General features: G+C 41.2%; 1 protein-coding gene across 2 annotated transcripts; it reads left to right on the top strand.

Annotated features, from left to right (window-relative positions):
• The first annotated feature begins 371 nt into the window (after nt 1-371).
• dync1li1 (dynein, cytoplasmic 1, light intermediate chain 1) lies at nt 372-12261 on the top strand. Of its 2 annotated transcripts, none has more exons than XM_021572496.2 (13): nt 372-531; nt 913-986; nt 1354-1470; nt 1973-2203; nt 5301-5452; nt 5577-5670; nt 8897-9032; nt 9105-9216; nt 9372-9431; nt 9513-9557; nt 9681-9771; nt 10081-10191; nt 10318-12261. In XM_021572496.2, the coding sequence occupies exons 1-13, from the start codon at nt 428-430 to the stop codon at nt 10446-10448; spliced, it is 1458 nt and encodes a 485-aa protein (XP_021428171.1). In that variant the 5' UTR covers nt 372-427; the 3' UTR covers nt 10449-12261. The 2 variants fall into 2 exon arrangements, with proteins under 2 accessions (XP_021428171.1, XP_021428172.1); XM_021572497.2 differs by having other exon boundaries at nt 10084-10191.
• Nucleotides 12262-20724: the final 8463 nt, after the last annotated feature.

Genomic DNA, 20724 nt, shown 5'->3' on the forward strand with positions numbered 1-20724 from the left:
TAAAACAACACACAGGATAATTTTGACCTGGATGAAACATTCCATAAAACGGTCCCCAGAGAGCAATTGATGGTTACAGAATGAGTACCTATATTTCTATCTGATAATATAATAAGCTAATTATATTGGCAATAAAGAGTAATATGGTTACAGCAACTCTATGAAATGTTGAAAAGTATCTAAACTGGAATACATTTAACAAAACACAATGTAAACGCATGAGTAAGTCACTTAATATACACCAATCAAAAAATTAAAGTGAAGTCCTTCACTCTGGATCTTATCTGTAGTTAGCATGGATCTGTTTATTTAATTCGTTGTTTAATTAATTAGGCAAATGTTGTTTGTTTATTGTGTTATTCTTCTGGACGACCACGCCCAGTACTGTGCGTTACATCCGGGTCTTTGTTGGTTGGCAGCAGTGAAGATGGCGGCGTCAGGGAGGAGTACATTATTATCCTCCAACAACAGTGGACTAAACAGCACAGCCGAACAACCAAATACTGAAGACGAAGATGGACAGGATTTATGGTGGGAACAACTGACACCTGCCTGTTTAGATCCAGGAGGAGCTTTTCGATGGAGAGCGACTGTTATTGTTCAGACTCCGAGTGACAGCCCGTCTAACACAGCTAGCAGCGGTTAGCCCATTGATGCTAGCAATAGAGATTGGCTAGGTTTACGAATGAATGATGATGCTGTCTGATGATTGCGTGGTTTATTTAGTGAGCTAGCATTTCTGCATCGGCTTTTAGATTGACTAGCCAGCGATAGCTAGCATTGATGAATGCTGCTGGTGATGATAAGCTAGTTAACTAGCTAGTCAGTGGAATGATTCTATAAGATGTACATGTAGACAGTCAGCTAGCTAAGTTAGCTAGTGAACGGTCTGCTCTATCCATCTATCCGCAGGTCTGCTATTCTGAGCGAAGTATCGACTCACTCCAGATCTAAACTACCGTCCGGGAAAAATGTGCTGGTCATGGGTGGGTATCTGTCTGTCTGTCTCTCTGTGCGTGTGCTAGCTGTGATGAACCTCTCCCCCACCCTGTCTTCTCCTATTACAATGATGGACCAATATGATACCAGCTATCAGTCAAGCTTTATGTTGCTTTTATATGACATTGTGTAGAATGTGTGTGTGTCTAGCAATCCTTGTCTGAGTCCAGTCAGCCACATTCGCCTAGCAGTAACAACCCCAAGGGTAATCCTCTGCTACAGAGGCTAATCAGTATGGCGTGAGGAATGCTGCCTACTCTGCAGTATTTACTGATAGGCCTAATAGTATAATATTGTAATGTATCATTGTTATGTGTTAAATACCTGTCTGACTGTCTTTCGGTGTGTGTGTAGGGGAAGTGGGTTCGGGGAAGACCACTCTGGTTGCTAAACTACAGGGTGTGGAGGACTTCCTGAAGGGGCGTGGCCTGGAATACCTCTACTTCAGTGTCCATGACGACGACATTGACGGTAACCAATCACAGCTTTCATTTGACCTTTTACACCATCATTGTCTTTTAACCACTAGTAGTGCTGAGTGATTAGTCCTTTTCGAGGTTAGATAGGTTGCTTTCGGTTTATAATTATTTTGAATCAGAAAATTTATTAAGAAATAAACATATTCAAATGATTTTGGAGCTTTTTAATTGACATTACAAAACCAAAAATGATCAACATTCAATTTATGGTCATTGTAGTTAATTACAACATTTCTGCGCTGAACAAGGTTGAATATTTGCTTAATGAAAACTACAACGCCCTTTAGCCCAGCATCCCATATACTGTAGTTCTTGACTTGACTTTTTTTTGTGAATGGTTTGATTTCTCTCTAGAGAAACAGCGTCCACCCTCGAAATGTTGGTTAATTACTCGGCACTACCTACTAGGTCTGTCTATAATGTGGTGTGGTGTGGTGTGTGTGTGTGTGTGTGTGTGTGTGTGTGTGTGTGTGTGTGTGTGTGTATGTATGTAGACCAAACCAGGTGTAATGCCTGGGTGTTAGATGGGGATCTGTACCATAAAGGTCTGCAGTCTGTTGCTGTGCAACGAGAGGCGCTTGGTGACTCGTTGCTATTGGTTACTGTGGACCTGTCGCGGCCGTGGGTCGCCATGGAATCGCTTCAGAAGTGGGCGGCTGTCGCTAGGGAACATATCGACAAGCTCCGGGTCCCCCCAGAAACACTGAGGGAGCTGGAGAACAGAAGTGAGTCAAACACACGTCATGTTTTACCCTCTGACCTCTAAACAGGACCCTAAACAGGCCCTAGACCTAACCCTGAACAGGCTGGTACCAGATATATTATTGGCTTGCTCAGCTGACTTTTAGATAGCTAAGCTGCTGAAACTGTGCTGCAGAGGACTATTTGGACATTGTGAAAAGGGTTTTAACCAACTGCACAAAAATAAGACTGTGTAAAGCTCGCTTTCCATCCAATTGGCGACAGATTTTTATGCAAATATGCATAAAGAAAATATTCACATTTCCCCATCAGTGGTGTGTTTCTACCAAACTGACATGTTTCTACCAAACTGACATGTTTCTACCAAACTGACATGTTTCTACCAAACTGACATGTTTCTACCAACATGTTTCTACCAAACTGACATGTTTCTACCAAACTGACATGTTTCTACCAAACTGACATGTTTCTACCAACATGTTTCTACCAAACTGACATGTTTCTACCAAACTGACATGTTTCTACCAACATGTTTCTACCAAACTGACATGTTTCTACCAACATGTTTCTACCAAACTGACATGTTTCTACCAACATGTTTCTACCAAACTGACATGTTTCTACCAAACTGACATGTTTCTACCAACATGTTTCTACCAAACTGACATGTTGCGGCTAATCACAGTGTGATGATGTAGTGCACATTTTTAAAGGTACTTTTTTACTTAACTTTTCATGTACCGAATAAAAATCGCATCCATCGCATTTTCAACTCTACCAATGGTTTTGTTGCGTTATTTAGCAAATGTGCCCACTCTGGTCTTGACACCTGTGCTCTAGCCAACAGTGCAGGTAGACTAGTCTACATGAAGAGATTATTATGGATAAAAGCGAGATTTAAATTTCTGTCAAAAGGCAGTTAAGCATCGATCATCGTGTCACCAGAATGAGACCATCAATATTTTTTGGAAAATAGCATTAAGCTCATCACCCTGTGAAGTTCATCGTAATTTATTTAATCTGTAGCCTAATAAACTGCATGGTTTCCTGAGACGTAGTGGGAGGACCCCACACCATATCATCACGTTTACTTTGATATGATGGTTATTATATCAATATTTGCCCATAAAGGCCTTTCCGCCTCCATTTCCCGCATAATTAATTTTACAGACACAAAAATACCCCACCATGTCAAACGAACAAATTGTCTGTCGACATTTATGAAATTGTATTGACACATTGGGGCGGCAGGTAGCCTACTGGTTAGAGCGTTGGGCCAGTAACCGAAAGGTTGCTAGATCGAATCCCTGAGCTGACAAGGTAAAAAAAATCTGAACAGGCAGTTAAACCACTGTTCCTAGGCCGTAATTGTAAATAAGATTTTGTTCTTAACTGACTTGCCCAGTTAAATAAAGGTAAAATAAAAACATATTTTAAAAATCAGCTGGTCATGACTTTTTTTTATTTCTATGTGTCAGGTATTTATCTGCATTAAATGATTGGAAGCGGCCTCATTTATCAATATTGTGTAGAAACTATTCTAAAATACTGCTTACGAATGGAATTGATAATGGTCGTACACATAGAAAAAGTGTGATTTATCAAAGAATCCTATAAGAGTCATATACACACCGGTAGGAGAGAACCATTTGATAAATAACAATTGTTCTCAGTGCTTTTGCACGACCTTGGCTGTTCTAATTTCAAAACGTCCGTAATTAACCATATGGTGAAAGTCATCCATTTAACCCGTGGAGAATATACAACGCCTTACCGTGAAATAAAACTGCGCAACCAAAAAAAGCCACCAAAAATGACATGAACCAAAATGTTTTATTTGGCTCGCTCCGTTGTGGCTTGACCAGTAAAAATGAAGACATAGCAACAAAGAGAGGACCATTAGGACAATTGAGTTGCTTTAGCAATGGCAAATATACTTCAAATAATAAGCCAACCAACCTCAACAGCTCCCTCAAGTATGCTTTTAGGCCAACATTGCTGTTCTGCAGAATGAACGAGTCGCGCATTCCACCTGGCCACCACATTCAGCAGCATATTTTAAGCATCACATAGCATCACCTGCACATAAAGAGTGGAAGCCTTTTCACATAGTTGAAATCATTTTGGGATGGTGATTTCATAGTGATGTGGGTGTCGTCTATTGGTCCGTTCGTATTTGGGAACCCATTCATTTTCCTGCTGAAAAGTGCCCATTGCCAAATACCAGAGGGTGGATAGCACTTGGAAGTGCACCTGAATGGCATGTGTTTGCTATTTTATAGTAGTTATTAAGTCCTCACAAAAATCCTATTTGACTGGCTCATCGGATATCGTTTCCAAAAACCAATCTGTACTTTCTGCAGAAGAAGTCCCACCTGTCTCTAAAAACGCGCTCTCTGTAAAATGCAGCGTTTGCCAAATCGCCCAACAGAGTAAGATCAGCCATCTCTCATTCCACTTCCCATTATCTGTCTTTTATAGGATTTACATAATGCTTTCACTTTCACACACATCTCTAATTTAACATTTGACTTAATAGGGGTTATTATTGTAACAAATGACTGTATAGGGGTTATTATTGTAACAAATGACTGTATAGGGGTTATTATTGTAACAAATGACTGTATAGGGGTTATTATTGTAACAAATGACTGTATAGGGGTTATTATTGTAACAAATGACTGTATAGGGGTTATTATTGTAACAAATGACTGTATAGGGGTTATTATTGTAACAAATGACTGTATAGGGGTTATTATTGTAACAAATGACTGTATAGGGGTTATTATTGTAACATGCACTGATGTGGTCAAAATTATGTCGATGTTGCATTATTTCACAATGGAGATACAATGACAGCTTTTTACATTTTTAAAAAAATCTATTATTACTCTCCCAAATTCACACATTTTCCATATATATATTCCCCATTCTATTCTTGACAAGCAGTTTCCTTATTCCACCACTTGGCACTGTGCATGCGCATGGTCATGGCTAAGTAAATGTTCATATGGATAAATCTCACACTTTGCGTGAAAATAATCCCACGCATGGTTTACGCACAGATTTGTGCCTACGCACAGTGGATAAATGAGGCCCCTGCTTTGTGACTGTCTGTAGTGGCCAGACAGTTCCAGGAGTATGTGGATCCTGGCTGGGAGGAGAGCGCCCCCCAGAGGAGGAGTGAGGAGGAGGAGAACGTTCTGCTGCCGCTCGGCGAAAACACACTCACACACAACCTGGGACTACCCATGGTGGTGGTCTGCACTAAGGTACGAACACGCACACACTGGAGTTGTCCCTATTCTATTTGTTTCGCTGTGATGTCATCAGTTGACTGGAGAAGGAGCATGACTACATATATTACCTTTGACCTCTAACCTGTGTGTGTTGCAGTGCGATGCCATCAGTACGTTGGAGAAGGAGTATGACTACAAAGACGAACACCTGGACTTCATTCAGTCATACATCAGACGCTTCTGTCTACAGTGTATCCTTTACACACACACACAGTCCTGTATAGCTATACCTCTAGACTAGGCGGTGTCAGAGGAAGGCCCAAACAATTGTCAAAGACCTCAGTCACCCAATTCATCAACTCTTCTCTCTGCTACTGCATGGCAAGCGGTACCGGAGCAACAAGTCTAGTTCCAAAAGGCTCCTTAACAGCTTCTACCCCCAAGCCATAAGACTGCTGAACAATTAATCAAATGGCCACCCAGACTATTTACGTATGTCCCCACAACTAACCTTGTGGAGACACACGATTCAGTCCCATTCAAAATCCTATTTTCCCTAACCTCTATTTTCCCTAACCTCTAATTCTAAGGGTGTTTTCACACTTGGTCCCTTTCATCTTATTTCTGTGAACTTAGTGCGGTTCGCTTCATTTTTTTGTGCAGAATGAACACTCCAAGGAACGCGGACCCCTTAAAAGAGTGCAAAGCAAACCGAACTGAGACCATCTCGAGAGGTGGTCTCAGTTCGGTTTGCTTTGCACTCAGTTTACATACAGTGGGGCAAAAAACTATTTAGTCAGCCACCAATTGTGCAAGTTCTCCCACTTAAAAAGATGAGGGGCCTGTGATTTTCATCATAGGTACACTTCAACTATGACAGACAAAATGAGAGAAAATAAGTATTTGGTCAATAACAAAAGTTTATCTCAATACTTTGTTATATACCCTTTGTTGGCAATGACAGAGGTCAAATGTTTTCTGTAAGTCTTCACAAGGTTTTCACACACTGTTGCTGGTATTTTGGCCCATTCCTCCATGCAGATCTCCTCTAGAGCAGTGATGTTTTGGGGCTGTTGCTGGGCAACACGGACTTTCAACTCCCTCCAAAGATTTTCTATGGGGTTGAGATCTGGAGACTGGCTAGGCCACTCCAGGACCTTGAAATGCTTCTTACGAAGCCACTCCTTCGTTGCCCGGGCAGTGTGTTTGGGAACATTGTCATTCTGAAAGACCCAGACACGTTTCATCTTCAATGCCCTTGCTGATGGAAGGAGGTTTTCATTCAAAATCTCACGATACATGGCCCCATTCATTCTTTCCTTTACACGGATCAGAGAAACAGCCCCAAAGCATGATGTTTCCACCCCCATGCTTCACAGTAGGTATGGTGTTCTTTGGATGCAACTCAGCATTCTTTGTCCTCCAAACACGACAAGTTGAGTTTTTACCAAAAAGTTATATTTTGGTTTCATCTGACCATATGACATTCTCCCAATCTTCTTATGGATCATCCAAATGCTCTCTAGCAAACTTCAGACGGGCCTGGACATGTACTGGCTTAAGCAGGGGGACACGTCTGGCACTGCAAGATTTGAGTCCCTGGCGGCGTAGTGTGATACTGATGGTAGGCTTTGTTACTTTGGTCCCAGCTCTCTGCAGGTCATTCACTAGGTCCCCCCGTGTGGTTCTGGCGTGGAGCCCCAGATCGAGGGAGATTATCAGTGGTCTTGTATGTCTTCCATTTCCTAATAATTGCTCCCACAGTTGATTTCTTCAAACCAAGCTGCTTACCTATTGCAGATTCAGTCTTCCCAGCCTGGTGCAGGTCTACAATTTTGTTTCTGGTGTCCTTTGACAGCTCTTTGGTCTTGGCCATAGTGGAGTTTGGAGTGTGACTGTTTGAGGTTGGGGACAGGTGTCTTTTATACTGATAACAAGTTCAAACAGGTGCCATTAATACAGGTAATGAATGGAGGACAGAGGAGCCTCTTAAAGAAGAAGTTACAGGTCTGCGAGAGCCAGAAATCTTGCTTGTTTGTAGGTGACCAAATACTTATTTTCCACCATAATTTGCAAATAAATTCATTAAAAATCCTACAATGTGATTTTCTGGATTTTTTTTTTTCTCATTTTGTCTGTCATAGTTGAAGTGTACCTATGATGAAAATTACAGGCCTCTCTCATCTTTTTAAGTGGGAGAACTTGCACAATTGGTGGCTGACTAAATACTTTTTTGCCCCACTGTACACAGGTTGGAGTCATTAAAACTTGTTTTTCAACCACTCCACAAATTTCTTGTTAACAAACTATAGTTTTGGCAAGTCGGTTAGGACATCTACTTTGTGCATGACACAAGTAATTTTCCAACAATTGTTTACAGACAGATTATTTCACTTAACTCACTCTATCACAATTCCAGTGGGTCAGAAGTTTACATACACTCATTTGACTGTGCCTTTATACAGCTTGGACCATTCCAGAAAATGATATCATGGCTTTAGAAGCTTCTGTTAGGCTTATTGACATAATTTGAGTCAATTGGAGGTGTACCTATGGATGTATTTCAAGGCCTACCTTCAAACTCGGTGCTTGACATCATGGGAAAATCTAATAAAATCAGCCAAGACCTCAGAAAGAAAATTGTATAGGCCTACAAACCTGACTCCGTTACACCAGCTCTGTCAGGAGGAATGGGCCAAAATTCACCCAACTTTTTGTTGGAATCTTGTGGAAGGCTACCTGAAATGTTTCACCCAAGTTAAACAATTTAAAGGAAATGCTACCAAATACTAATTGAGTGTATGTAAACCTCTGACCCACTGGGAATGTGAAAAATTGAAATGAATGCTGAAATAATTATTTATCTCTACTATTATTCTGACATTTCACATTCTTAAAATAAAGTGGTGATCCTAACTGACCTAAAACAGGGAATTTTAACTAGGATTAAATGTCAGTAATGGTGAAGAACTGGATTTTAATGTATTTGGCTAAGGTGGGTGTAAACTTCCAACTTCCGAGAACACATTCTGATGGAATGGTTTGTCCTGCACTTTTTAAAAACACAGAGCGCATTGAGTGAATGTTGGAAAAAGATATTGGTTCCTTTCTAGACATAGCAATGTGAATGCAAAGAGGAAATCTGTCCACAACCTTAAACCCAACCTTGAACCCAAAACTTAACCCAGCTCCTAAACATAATTCTAACAATAATTCTAACCTTAACCTTAAACCCCCCCAGAAATAGCATTTGACCTGGGTTTTTAACTAAATGTCCCAGCTGGTCCCCACAAGTATAGTTAAACACGTCCACACACGTGCGCACACACACTTTAACTCTGATCACTTTTTCGTAGCATCATACTAACCCAGACTCCATCTGCATGCAGTGTAAAGGTAGAGACAACATGGCGGTTGATTTCTTTGTGCCTGCCTTGGATCGTGTAGTGAGTGATACTGTCCTTAATGCTGTGTCAGACGGGGCGTCTCTGCTGTATACGTCGGTTAAGGAAATGAAGAATGTGGATGTTCTGTATAAATACCTGGTTCACAGACTCTACGGTTTCCCCTTCCACTACCCTGCTCAACTGGTGGAGAAAGACACAGTCTTCATGTAAGTGTGTTTGTGTGTGTGAGTGTAACCCTGTGTTCTTTAAGTTTGCGCGTGTGTGACCCTGTCTTTCAGTCCGTCAGGGTGGGATAATGAAAATAAGATATCTATCCTCCATGAGAACTTCCAAACGCTGAAACTAGACGACATCTTTGAGGAGGTCATCGTCAAACCGCCTGTCAGAAAGGTACGACCTTTAACCCCTCACCTCTATCTTGTAATTCCCAAAAAAGACTGTTAGTGAACGTCACATTTTCCATTGTATTCTAAACTATAATGATAGATGAATTAATAGGAATCTCTCTCCTCCTCTCTCGTTGTGGACATCCTCTCCTATGTCAGTTTGTTCATGAGAAGGAGATTCAGGCTGAAGATGACCAGGTGTTTCTGCTCAAGCTGCAGGTGAGACTTGACACATGGTGACGTGTGTGGGTGTTGCTCTCTCTCTCTCTCTCTCTCTAATGTGGGTCTTTGTGGTTTCAGTCGCTGCTCTCCAAACAGCCTCCTGCATCTGCCGGACGACCAGGGGTAAGTCTATCTCTCTTTCTTCTGTCTGTCTCTCTCTTTGTCCTCTTTTCTCTCTCTTTTCCTCATTTCTTTCTCTCTCTCTTTAAGATACTGGAAACTGATGTGATCTTGTGTGTGTGACAGGAGTCCAGCAGTAGTAGAGGTCCCAGTGGTTCTCCCAGGACCAGTAATCGTTCAGCTGCAGCCAACGTTGCTAACACCATGCCCCAATCAGGTACGCCATGCCCTGTGCCCCAATCAGGTATGCCATGCCCTGTGCCCCAATCAGGTACGCCATGCCCTGTGCCCCAATCAGGTACGCCATGCCCTGTGCCCCAATCAGATACGCCATGCCCCAATCAGGTACGCCATGCCCTGTGCCCCAATCAGGTACGCCATGCCCCTATCAGGTACTACATGATGTGAATGTGTGTAGCTAATGCCACACACTACAGCAGAAAAGCAATTAGGTATTTTACCACAGACCCTGCTCAAATGTTGCACCTTTTTGTATGACATTCTCCAACCCTCCCTGTGTGTGTAGCAGGTCAGACCAGTGAGGGGGTGCTGGCTAACTTCTTCAACAGTCTTCTGACCAAGAAGGCCGGAGCATCGCCACCGGGCAACAGCACACCAGGGACTGTTCGCAAGTCAGGTAGGACACACACACAACATTATTATATAGGCAGAAGGGGTGTATGTGCCCTGTGTCGCCCTCTTGTGGTTTAAAATATAAATCCAGACAGAGCTGAGTAGCTGTGTGTGTGTGTGTGTGTTGCAGGTTCTAAGCTGGGTCTGAGTGATGTCCAGGCAGAGTTGGACAGGATCAGCTGCAGAGAGAATGATGAGACCAACAACAGCAACACTAACAACCCTAACCCCAGTACTGAGAACAACGAAGAACAGACATGAACAGACCACCTCCCTCTTCCTCCCCCCTACCTCACCCCCCCAGACCATACGTGAAGAGAACAAACCTCACCCTCCACCCCCCCAGACATACCCCAGACCAGACCACATGAAAAACCCACCTCCCCTACCTTACCCCCTCCTCACACCCCCAGGCCATACATGAAGAGACCAGACCTCACCCTCCTCCCATTCTCACGTCTCCTGACCTCCCCTCCTCACCCCCCAGTGAGACCACCACATACCAGACATGAAGACACGTCAGCCCTACCTCATTCCCCAGACCATACATGGAGACCAGACCTCACCCCAACAGGCCAGAACAGATTAGATATGAAGACCTTCTTCAGGACGGAGAGGTATGGGGATGGAGAGGGAGGGAGGAGGAAGAAGAGAGAGATGGAGGGAGAGTGGGAGCAGGAGGGGGAGAGAGATGGACAGGTATGGGGATAGATGGAGAGAGGGAGCAGGGGGAGAGAGGGAGCAGGGGGGAAAAATATATATTCCCCTTTCACCAGATGAGGTATTTAGGGTGATCTTGATACTGTAGGATATATTGAAGGATTTATGTATATAGTTGACTGAGATACTGTAGGAATTGTGTGTGTGTGTGTGTGGAGAATGGAGAATGTTAGACAGAGCCATGTAAAGAGAGAGTTTGGCCCTTGAGGTTTCAACCAAAAAGCAGCAATCTTCTGAGATGTCACATAACTCTATGGCAGACATATTGACAGAATCATAAACCAAGTTCACTAGTATAACTGACAGAATCATAAACCAAGTTCACTAGTATAACTGACAGAATCATAAACCAAGTTCACTAGTATAACTGACAGAATCATAAACCAAGTTCACTAGTATAACTGACAGAATCATAAACCAAGTTCACTAGTATAACTGACAGAATCATAAACCAAGTTCACTAGTATAACTGACAGAATCATAAACCAAGTTCACTAGTATAACTGACAGAATCATAAACCAAGTTCACTAGTATAACTGACAGAATCATAAACCAAGTTCACTAGTATAACTGACAGAATCATAAACCAAGTTCACTAGTATAACTGACAGAATCATAAACCAAGTTCACTAGTATAACTGACAGAATCATAAACCAAGTTCACTAGTATAACTGACAGAATCATAAACCAAGTTCACTAGTATAACTGACAGAATCATAAACCAAGTTCACTAGTATAACTGACAGAATCATAAACCAGGTTCACTAGTATAACTGACAGAATCATAAACCAAGTTCACTAGTATAACTGACAGAATCATAAACCAAGTTCACTAGTATAACTGACAGAATCATAAACCAAGTTCACTAGTATAACTGACAGAATCATAAACCAAGTTCACTAGTATAACTGACAGAATCATAAACCAAGTTCACTAGTATAACTGACAGAATCATAAACCAAGTATTAGAACTATAACAAAGTCCTTATGGATGGATGAATGGAAGGTTCATCCACTGTGGCAGGCAACAACATGGCTTCCGGCCGGCTCTGAAGTGGGCCAAACTCTCTGTGACTGCTTTTAGATGTAGATATAGATGGGGAGGGGGTGTAGTTGAGCTTTATTTGTACAGTTAGGAGAAGCACTAATGGTTTATAACCCAATAGTTAATACAAGGAGGGAGGGATGGCCGGGGGCACCTGGAAAGTGTACAGTCCCTTTGTCTTGCTGTAATCTGATTGGTCCGTTATTTCAGAACTGTAACCTGATTGGTATGTTATTTAATTGTTCTGTGGTGGCATTTGTATCATCAGGTCTATAATGAGTCAAATAAAGGTGTATTTATTCTGACTGTCTGTCTTTTCCTAAACCCGTGTTTGTATTTCAACAGGTGTGAGTTTGCCAATTTTTTTTAAATCAAGAAAAATATTTTGTAAGTAAGAACATTTCAGGTCTTTCATTTACATGATTTGTGCAGTATATTTTTGGTATTTTATTAGGATACCCATTAGCTGTTGCAGAAGCTACTCTTCCTGGGGTCCACACAAAACATGACATTTAATATAGAACATTACAGAAGCAGAAGCTACTCTTCCTGGGGTCCACACAAAACATAAAACATGACATTTAATATAGAACATTACAGAAGCTACTCTTCCTGGGGTCCACACAAAACATAAAACATGACATTTAATATAGAACATTACAGAAGCTACTCTTCCTGGGGTTCAACACAAAACATAAAACATGACATTTAATATAGAACATTACAGAAGCAGAAGCTACTCTCCCTGGGGTCCACACAAAACATAAAACATGACATTTAATATAGAACATTACAGAAGCTACTCTTCCTGGGGTTCACACAAAACATAAAACAGGACATTTAATATAGAACATTACAGAAGCTACTCTTCCTGGGGTCCACACAAAACATAAAACATGACATTTAATATAGAACATTACAGAAGCAGAAGCTACTCTCCCTGGGGTCCACACAAAACATAAAACATGACATTTAATATAGAACATTACAGAAGCAGAAGCTACTCTTCCTGGGGTCCACACAAAACATAAAACATGACATTTAATATAGAACATTACAGAAGCTACTCTTCCTGGGGTCCACACAAAACATAAAACATGACATTTAATATAGAACATTACAGAAGCTACTCTTCCTGGGGTTCAACACAAAACATAAAACATGACCTTTAATATAGAACATTACAGAAGCTACTCTTCCTGGGGTTCACACAAAACATAAAACAGGACATTTAATATAGAACATTACAGAAGCAGAAGCTACTCTTCCTGGGGTCCACACAAAACATAAAACATGACATTTAATATAGAACATTACAGAAGCTACTCTTCCTGGGGTTCACACAAAACATAAAACATGACATTTAATATAGAACATTACAGAAGCTACTCTTCCTGGGGTTCACACAAAACATAAAACATGACATTTAATATAGAACATTACAGAAGCTACTCTTCCTGGGGTTCACACAAAACATAAAACATGACATTTAATATAGAACATTACAGAAGCTACTCTTCCTGGGGTTCAACACAAAACATAAAACAGGACATTTAATATAGAACATTACAGAAGCTACTCTTCCTGGGGTCCACACAAAACATAAAACAGGACATTTAATATAGAACATTACAGAAGCTACTCTTCCTGGGGTCCACACAAAACATAAAACATGACATTTAATATAGAACATTACAGAAGCTACTCTTCCTGGGGTTCACACAAAACATAAAACAGGACATTTAATATAGAACATTACAGAAGCTACTCTTCCTGGGGTCCACACAAAACATAAAACATGACATCATACAGAACATTAATAGAACATTACAGAAGCAGAAGCTACTCTTCCTGGGGTTCAACACAAAACATAAAACATGACATTTACAGTGCCTTGCGAAAGTATTCGGCCCCCTTGAACTTTGCGACCTTTTGCCACATTTCAGGCTTCAAACATAAAGATATAAAACTGTATTTTTTTGTGAAGAATCAACAACAAGTGGGACACAATCATGAAGTGGAACGACATATATTGGATATTTCAAACTTTTTTAACAAATCAAAAACTGAAAAATTGGGCGTGCAACATTATTCAGCCCCTTTACTTTCAGTGCAGCAAACTCTCTCCAGAAGTTCAGTGAGGATCTCTGAATGATCCAATGTTGACCTAAATGACTAATGATGATAAATACAATCCACCTGTGTGTAATCAAGTCTCCGTATCAATGCACCTGCACTGTGATAGTCTCAGAGGTCCGTTAAAAGCGCAGAGAGCATCATGAAGAACAAGGAACACACCAGAGATACTGTTGTGAAGAAGTTTAAAGCCGGATTTGGATACAAAAAGATTTCCCAAGCTTTAAACATCCCAAGGAGCACTGTGCAAGCGATAATATTGAAATGGAAGGAGTTTTAGACCACTGCAAATCTACCAAGACCTGGCCGTCCCTCTAAACTTTCAGCTCATACAAGGAGAAGACTGATCAGAGATCACTCTGGATGAACTGCAGAGATCTACAGCTGAGGTGGGAGACTCTGTCCATAGGACAACAATCAGTCGTATATTGCACAAATCTGGCCTTTATGGAAGAGTGGCAAGAAAGCCATTTCTTAAAGATATCCATAAAAAGTGTTGTTTAAAGTTTGCCACAAGCCACCTGGGAGACACACCAAACATGTGGAAGAAGGTGCTCTGGTCAGATGACTTTTTCAGTTTTTGAATTGTTAAAAAAGTTTGAAATATCCAATAAATGTCGTTCCACTTCATGATTGTGTCCCACTTGTTGTTGTTGATTCTTCACAAAAAAATACAGTTTTATATCTTTATGTTTGAAGCCTGAAATGTGGCAAAAGGTCGCAATGTTCAAGGGGGCCGAATACTTTTGCAAGGCACTGTAATATAGAACATTAATAGAACATTACAGAAGCAGCAGCTACTCTTCCTGGGGTTCAACACAAAACAAAACATGACATTTAATATAGAACATTACAGAAGCAGCAGCTACTCTTCCTGGGGTTCAACACAAAACAAAACATGACATTTAATATAGAACATTACAGAAGCAGCAGCTACTCTTCCTGGGGTTCAACACAAAACAAAACATGACATTTAATATAGAACATTACAGAAGCAGCAGCTACTCTTCCTGGGGTTCAACACAAAACAAAACATGACATTTAATATAGAACATTAATAGACAAGAACAGCTCAAGGACAGAACCATTTTTTTAGAGGCACATGTAGCCTACATATCAATGCATACACACAAACTCTCTAAGTTATATAGGGGAGAGGCGTTGTGCCGTGAGGTGTTGCTTTATCTGTTTTTTAAAACCAGGTTTGCTGTTCATTTGAGCAACATGAGATGAAACGCTCCATGCAATAATGGCTTTATATAGTACTGTACGCTTTCTTGAATTTCTTCTGAATTTGGGGACTGTGAAAAGACCCCTGGTGGCATGTCTGATGGGGTAAGTGTGTGTGTGTGTGTTAGAGCTATTTGTAAGTTGACTATGAAAATAATTTGGGATTTTCAGCACATTGTCATAAAAAGAATTGATGCAGTCAGTCTCTCCTCAACTCTTAGCCAAGAGAGACTGGCATGCATAGTATTTATATTGTCCCTCTGATTACAATGAAGAGCAAGACGTGTCGCTCTCTTCTGGGCCAGCTGCAGCTTAACTACGACTTTCCTTGCAGCACTAGACCACACGACTGGACAATAATCAAGATAAGACAAAACTAACCTGCAGAACTTGCTTTTAGAAGTGTGGTGTCAAAAAAGCAGAGCATCTCTTATTTATGGACAGACCTCTCCCCATCTTTGCAACCATTGAATCTATAGGTTTGGGCCATGACAGCTTACAACCTAAGGTAATGCCAAGTAATTTAGTCTCAACTTTTCAACAGCCACATCATTCACTACCAGAGTTCTAGAACTTAGGGAATGATTTGTACCAAATACAATGCTCTTAACTTTAGAGATGTTCAGGACCAGTTTATTACTGACCACCCATTCCAAAACAGTGACTTGTTTAGCTGTGGTTGCTGATGCGTATATGATTGAATCATCAGGTAATTGGTAAAAATACAAAAGAGTAGAGGGCCTAGGGGTGAAGTGTGGTGTACCCCCAGCCCTGGGGTACACCACACTTCACATGTTTGACATTAGAGAAGCTTCCATTAAGGAAAACCCTTTGAGTTCTATTAGATGGATAGCTTTGAATCTATGATACGGCAGAGGTTGAAAAGCCATAACAGATACGTTTTTTGCAACAACAAGTTATAGTCAATAATATCAAAGGCTGCACTGAAATCAAACAGTACAGCTCCCACAATCTTCTTATCAATTTCTTTCAACCAATCATCAGCCATTTCTGTCAGTGTAGTATATGTTGAGTGCCCTTTTCTATTAATATGCTGAAAGTTTATTGTGAATTTGTTTACAGAGATATAGCATTGTATTTGGTCAAACACCATTTTTTCCAACAGTTTGTAAGAGCTGGCAACAGGCTTATAGGTCTGAACCAGTAAAGGCCACTTTACCGCTCTTGGGTAGCGGAATTCCTTTGGCTTCCCTTCAGGCCTGAGGACAAAGACTTTCATCTAGGCTCAGATTAAAGATATGACAGATAGGAGTGGCTATAGAGTCAGCTACCATCCTCAGTAGCTTCCATCTAAGTTGTCAATGCCAGGAGGTTTGTCATTATTGATTGATAATCATTTTTCCACCTCTCCCACACTAACTTTATTTGTTTTTTATATATTTTTTACATTTTATTTCACCTTTATTTAACCAGGTAGGCTAGTTGAGAACACCATTATTTAACCAGGTAGGCTAGTTGAGAACACCATTATTTAACCAGGTAGGCTAGTTGAGAACACCATTATTTAACCAGGTAGGCTAGTTGAGAACACCATTATTTAACCAGGTAGGCTAGTTGAGAACACCATTATTTAACCAGGTAGGCTAGTTGAGAACACCTTTATTTAACCAGGTAGGCCTGTTGAGAACACCATTATTTAACCAGGTAGGCCTGTTGAGAACACCATTATTTAACCAGGTAGGCCTGTTGAGAACACCATTATTTAACCAGGCAGGCTAGTTGAGAACACCATTATTTAACCAGGTAGGCTAGTTGAGAACACCATTATTTAACCAGGTAGGCTAGTTGAGAACACCATTATTTAACCAGGTAGGCTAGTTGAGAACACCTTTATTTAACCAGGTAGGCCTGTTGAGAACACCATTATTTAACCAGGTAGGCTAGTTGAGAACACCTTTATTTAACCAGGTAGGCCTGTTGAGAACACCATTATTTAACCAGGTAGGCTAGTTGAGAACAAGTTCTCATTTGCAACTGCGACCTGGCCAAGATAAAGCAAAGCAGTTCGACACATACAACAACACAGAGTTACACATGGAATAAACAAGCGTACAGTCAATAACGCAATAGAAAAGCTGTATACAGCATGTGCAAATGAGGTGGGATAAGAGAGGTAAGGCAATAAATAGACCATGGTGGCGAAATATTTACAATATAGCAATTAAACACTGGAATGGTAGAATGTGCAGAAGATGTATGTGGAAGTAGAGATACTGGGGTGCAAAGGAGCCAGATAAATAAATACAGTATTGGGATGAGGTAGATTGGATGGGCTAATTTACAGATGAGCTATGTACAGGTGCAGAAATCTGTGAGCTGCTCTGACAGCTGATGCTTAAAGCTAGTGAGGGAGGTAAGAATCTCCAGCTTTAGTGATTTTTGCAGTTCGTTCCAGTCATTGGCAGCAGAGAACTGGAAGGAGAGGCAATTGGGTTTAGGGGTGACCAGTGAGATATACCTGCTGGAGCGTGTGCTACAGGTGGGTGCTGCAATGGCCACCCCTAAACCCAATTTAGCCTTAAGCTGAGACAAGGCGAGGTTTTACCTAGCAGAGACTTGTAGATGACCTGGAGCCAGTGAGTTTGGCGATGAGTATGAAGCGATGGCCAGCCAACGAGAACGTACAGGTTGCAGTGGTGGGTAGTGTATTGGGCTTTGGTGACAAAACGGATGGAACTGTGATAGACTGCATCCAATTTGTTGAGTAGAGTGTTGGAGGCTATTTTGTCAATTACGTCGCCGAAGTCGAGGATCGGTAGGATGGTCAGTTTTACGAGGGTATGTTTGACAGCATGAGTGAAGGATGCTTTGTTGCGAAATAGGAAGCCAATTCTAGATTTAATTTTGGATTGGAGATGTTTAATGTGAGTCTGGAAGGAGAGTTTACAGTCTAATCAGACACCTAGGTATTTAGTTGTCCACATATTCTAAGTCAGAACTGTCCAGAGTAGTCATGGCGGGCAGGTGCAGGCAGCAATCGGTTGAAGAGCATGCATTTAGTTTTACTTGCATTTAAGAGCAGTTGGAGGCCATGGAAGGAGAGTTGTATGGCATTGAAGCTCATCTGGAGGTTAGTTAACACAGTGTCCAAAGAAGGGCCTTCTTGTAACCATATTTACTTTGTTTGTTTTGTTTATGCATTTCTGTGAATTGCTTAGTAATAAATAAATGAGTTAAGACAATTGATGTATGGATGACTCATAGTGAAGACTGGGTTGGTGCAGAAAACCAACAATTTACGACGTTTGGAATGAGACTAACGTGAGGTAAAGTAAATAATTCATTAATCAGAAAACTATTGATCAGATATGAAAATATCTGAAAGGTTATATTGGGAAATTATAACTTTGTAATCTGAATATTTTCCTTGGTGCCCCGACTTTCTAGTGAATTACAGTTACATGATTAATCAGTTTGATCTCGTAATACTAATTACAGAGAATCTTTGATAAAAACTAAGTCTTCAATTTAATGATAGTAAAGACACGACAGATGTATACAGAGAAGAGAGTCGGCCCGAGAATTGAGCCCTGTGGCATCCTCATATAGACTGCCAGAGGTCCGGACAACAGGCCCTCCGATTTGACATACTGAACTCTATCAGAAAAGTGGTAGGTGAACCAGGCGAGGCAATCATTTGAGAAACCAAGGCTGTTGAGTCTGCCAATAAGAATGTTGTGATTGACAGAGTCGAAAGCCTTAGCCAGGTCGATGACTATGGCTGCACAGTAATGTCTCTTATCGACTGCGGTTATGATATCGTTTAGGACCTTGATCGTGGCTGAGGTGCACCCATGACCAGCTCTGAAACCAGAATGCATAGAAGGTACGGTGGGATTCGAAATGTTCGGTAATCTGTTTGTTAACTTGGCTTTCAAAGACCTTAGAAAGAGTCAGGGTAGAATAGATATAGGTCTGTAGCAGTTTGGGTCTAGAGTGTCTAGACAGTGATCTGTTTATTTACTTGGCTTTCAAAGACTTTAGATGGGCAGGGCAGGATGGATATAGGTCTGTAGCAGTTTGGGTCTAGGGTGTAACCCCCATTGAAGAGGGGGATGACCGCGGCAGCTTTCCAATCTATTGGAATCTCAGACGATACGAAAGACAGGTTGAACAGGCTAGGAATAGGGGTTGCAACAATTTCAGCAGATAATTTTAGAAAGAGAGGGTCCAGATTGTCTAGCCCGGCAGATTTGTAGGGGTCCAGATTTTGCAGCTCTTTCAGAACATCAGCTATCTGGATTTGGGTGAAGGAGAAGTGGGGGAGGTTTGGGCGAGTTGCTGTAGGGAGCGCAGGGCTGTTGGCCAGGGTAGGGGTAGCCAGGTGGAAAGCATGGCCAGCCGTAGAAAAATGCTTATTGAAATTCTCAATTATAGTGGATTTATCAGTGGTAACAGTGTTTCCTAGCATCAGTGCAGTGGACAGCTGGGAGGAGGTGCTCTTATTCTCCATGGACTTTACAATGTCCCAGACCTTTTTTGAGTTTGTCCTACAGGATGCTAATTTCTGCTTGAAAAAGCTAGCCTTAGCTTACCTAACTGATTAGCTCTATCCAATTCTGATTGGGTTTAAGCAGTAAAGCATGAGGGGGTGTGGTATATGGCCAATATACCACGGCTAAAGACTGTTCTTAAGCACGAGGTGCCTTAACGCAACGAGGTGCCTTATTGTTATTATAAACTGTTTACCAACCTAATTAGAACAGTAAAACGTAATGTTTTGTCATACCCGTGGTATTCAGCCAATCAGCATTCAGGGCTCGAACCACCCAGTATATAATCATCTTTATATCACAACACCAGAGCCTGGTTTGATCTTGACAGGAACAAGAAAAATTACAAACATTAACATGAATATGCATGCAATGTACAGGTTACTGACAAAATAAAATACATATCAACCTAAAATGTCTTAATAGGGCGTTGGGACAGAACAGCTTCAATGTGCGGCAGGTAGCCTAGTGTTTAGAGAGGTGGGCCAGTAACCGAATGGTTGCTGGATCAAATACCAGAGCTGACAATGTAAAAATCTGTCATTCTGCACCTGAGGAAGGCAGTTGACTATATACAGCACTTTGAGATATCAGCCGATGTAAGAAGGGCTATATAAATTGATTTGATTTGTGTTAACCTGTTCCCCTGGTACCGAAGACGTGGATGTCAATTAAGGCAGCTCCCTGCACCTCTCTGATTCAGAGGGGTTGGGTTAAATGTGAAAGATGCATTCAGTTGTACAACTGACTAGTATCTCCATTTCCCCTTCAATGCACCTTGTGACAGATTCTACAAGTGTCTGGAACTCTATTGGAGGGATGTGACACCATTCCTCGTCAAAACATTCTATAATTTGGTGTTTTGTTGATGGTGTCTCAGTCGCTGCTC

This window comes from Oncorhynchus mykiss, chromosome 18, assembly GCF_013265735.2.
Source record: "Oncorhynchus mykiss isolate Arlee chromosome 18, USDA_OmykA_1.1, whole genome shotgun sequence".
In the NCBI taxonomy this organism is placed as follows: Eukaryota; Metazoa; Chordata; class Actinopteri; order Salmoniformes; family Salmonidae; genus Oncorhynchus; species Oncorhynchus mykiss.